Source organism: Salpingoeca rosetta, assembly GCF_000188695.1.
Source record: "Salpingoeca rosetta unplaced genomic scaffold supercont1.8, whole genome shotgun sequence".
In the NCBI taxonomy this organism is placed as follows: Eukaryota; class Choanoflagellata; order Craspedida; family Salpingoecidae; genus Salpingoeca; species Salpingoeca rosetta.
Window position 1 is genome coordinate 170,352 of NW_004754926.1, and position 1,005 is coordinate 171,356.

At 54.6% G+C, this 1,005-nt stretch overlaps 1 protein-coding gene across 1 annotated transcript in view; it reads left to right on the forward strand.

The window, feature by feature from the left end:
* Positions 1 to 1,005, forward strand: part of PTSG_12033 (uncharacterized protein) — a gene marked incomplete at its 5' end in the record, with an annotated part of 12,267 nt that overhangs the window by 4,157 nt on the left and 7,105 nt on the right. The window contains 3 exons of the mRNA XM_004995179.1: positions 157 to 270; positions 494 to 634; positions 921 to 994. Coding sequence (XP_004995236.1) covers positions 157 to 270; positions 494 to 634; positions 921 to 994 — 329 coding nt within the window. The remainder of the gene's footprint in view (positions 1 to 156; positions 271 to 493; positions 635 to 920; positions 995 to 1,005) is intronic.

The following is a 1,005-nucleotide window of genomic DNA, read 5'->3' on the forward strand; positions in this document are numbered from 1 at the left end:
CTTGCATCGTGAACATGCACCATGAGAAATCACACCACTCACTCTCTCATCGACCACCCATTCACCACCCATTCAGCACACTCACACCACTCACTCACTACTACCACTCGCCAACTCACTCCCACCAACTGTGCATGCCGTGCATTGTCTTTTCAGCTTGCGCGCAATCTGAGCATCGGCGATAAAGTCCTGCGCCATCTTCTTGAGGGGGATTACGTCCTCTTCAACCGCCAGCCATCTCTCCATCGCATGAGCATCATGTGCCACAAGGTGCGTGCATGCTGCTGTTGAATGTTGGCAGTGGTGTTGCTCGTCTTGATGGTGTTGGTATTGGGTGGTTGGTGATGTTGGTGGTGGTGGTGTTCAAGACTCAATGAAATGCCTCAATCACCTCTGCACCTCCACACAAACACACACACACACATACTCATCCGCATACACACTCTCTCGTGTCCACATCCCTCTGCACACATCCACTCGTCTGCCCCTGCAGGCAAAGCCGCGACCGTGGCGCACGTTCCGCTTCAACGAGTGCGTGTGCAAGCCGTACAACGCCGATTTCGACGGCGATGAGATGAATCTTCACGTCCCGCAGACGGAGGAGGCGCGCGCCGAGGCCGCAGAGCTCATGCTCGTGAGTCGGCGCACTGCACATACACACAAGCACACACACACACACAAGCACACACACACACACACACACACGTGGTGGAAGTGGTGGTGGTGGTGGTGTGTGTGCTTGTTGTTGTTGACAGTTGCTTTCGTATCTTGTTTTGTGAGTGTTTGGGGCTCTGGACTTTTGTGGACAATTCTTTCCGTTCACCCGCCTTTCAACACCCAAACCCTCACGTCTCTTTCACGGCACTGTGCGGTCACCTCACCACGCATCCATCCCATCACATCTGTTGCTGCTTCGTCAGACCACGAACAACCTGTGCACGCCGTGCAATGGCAAGCCGCTGATTGCTGCGACGCAGGATTTCATCACGGGCGCGTATCTCCTCA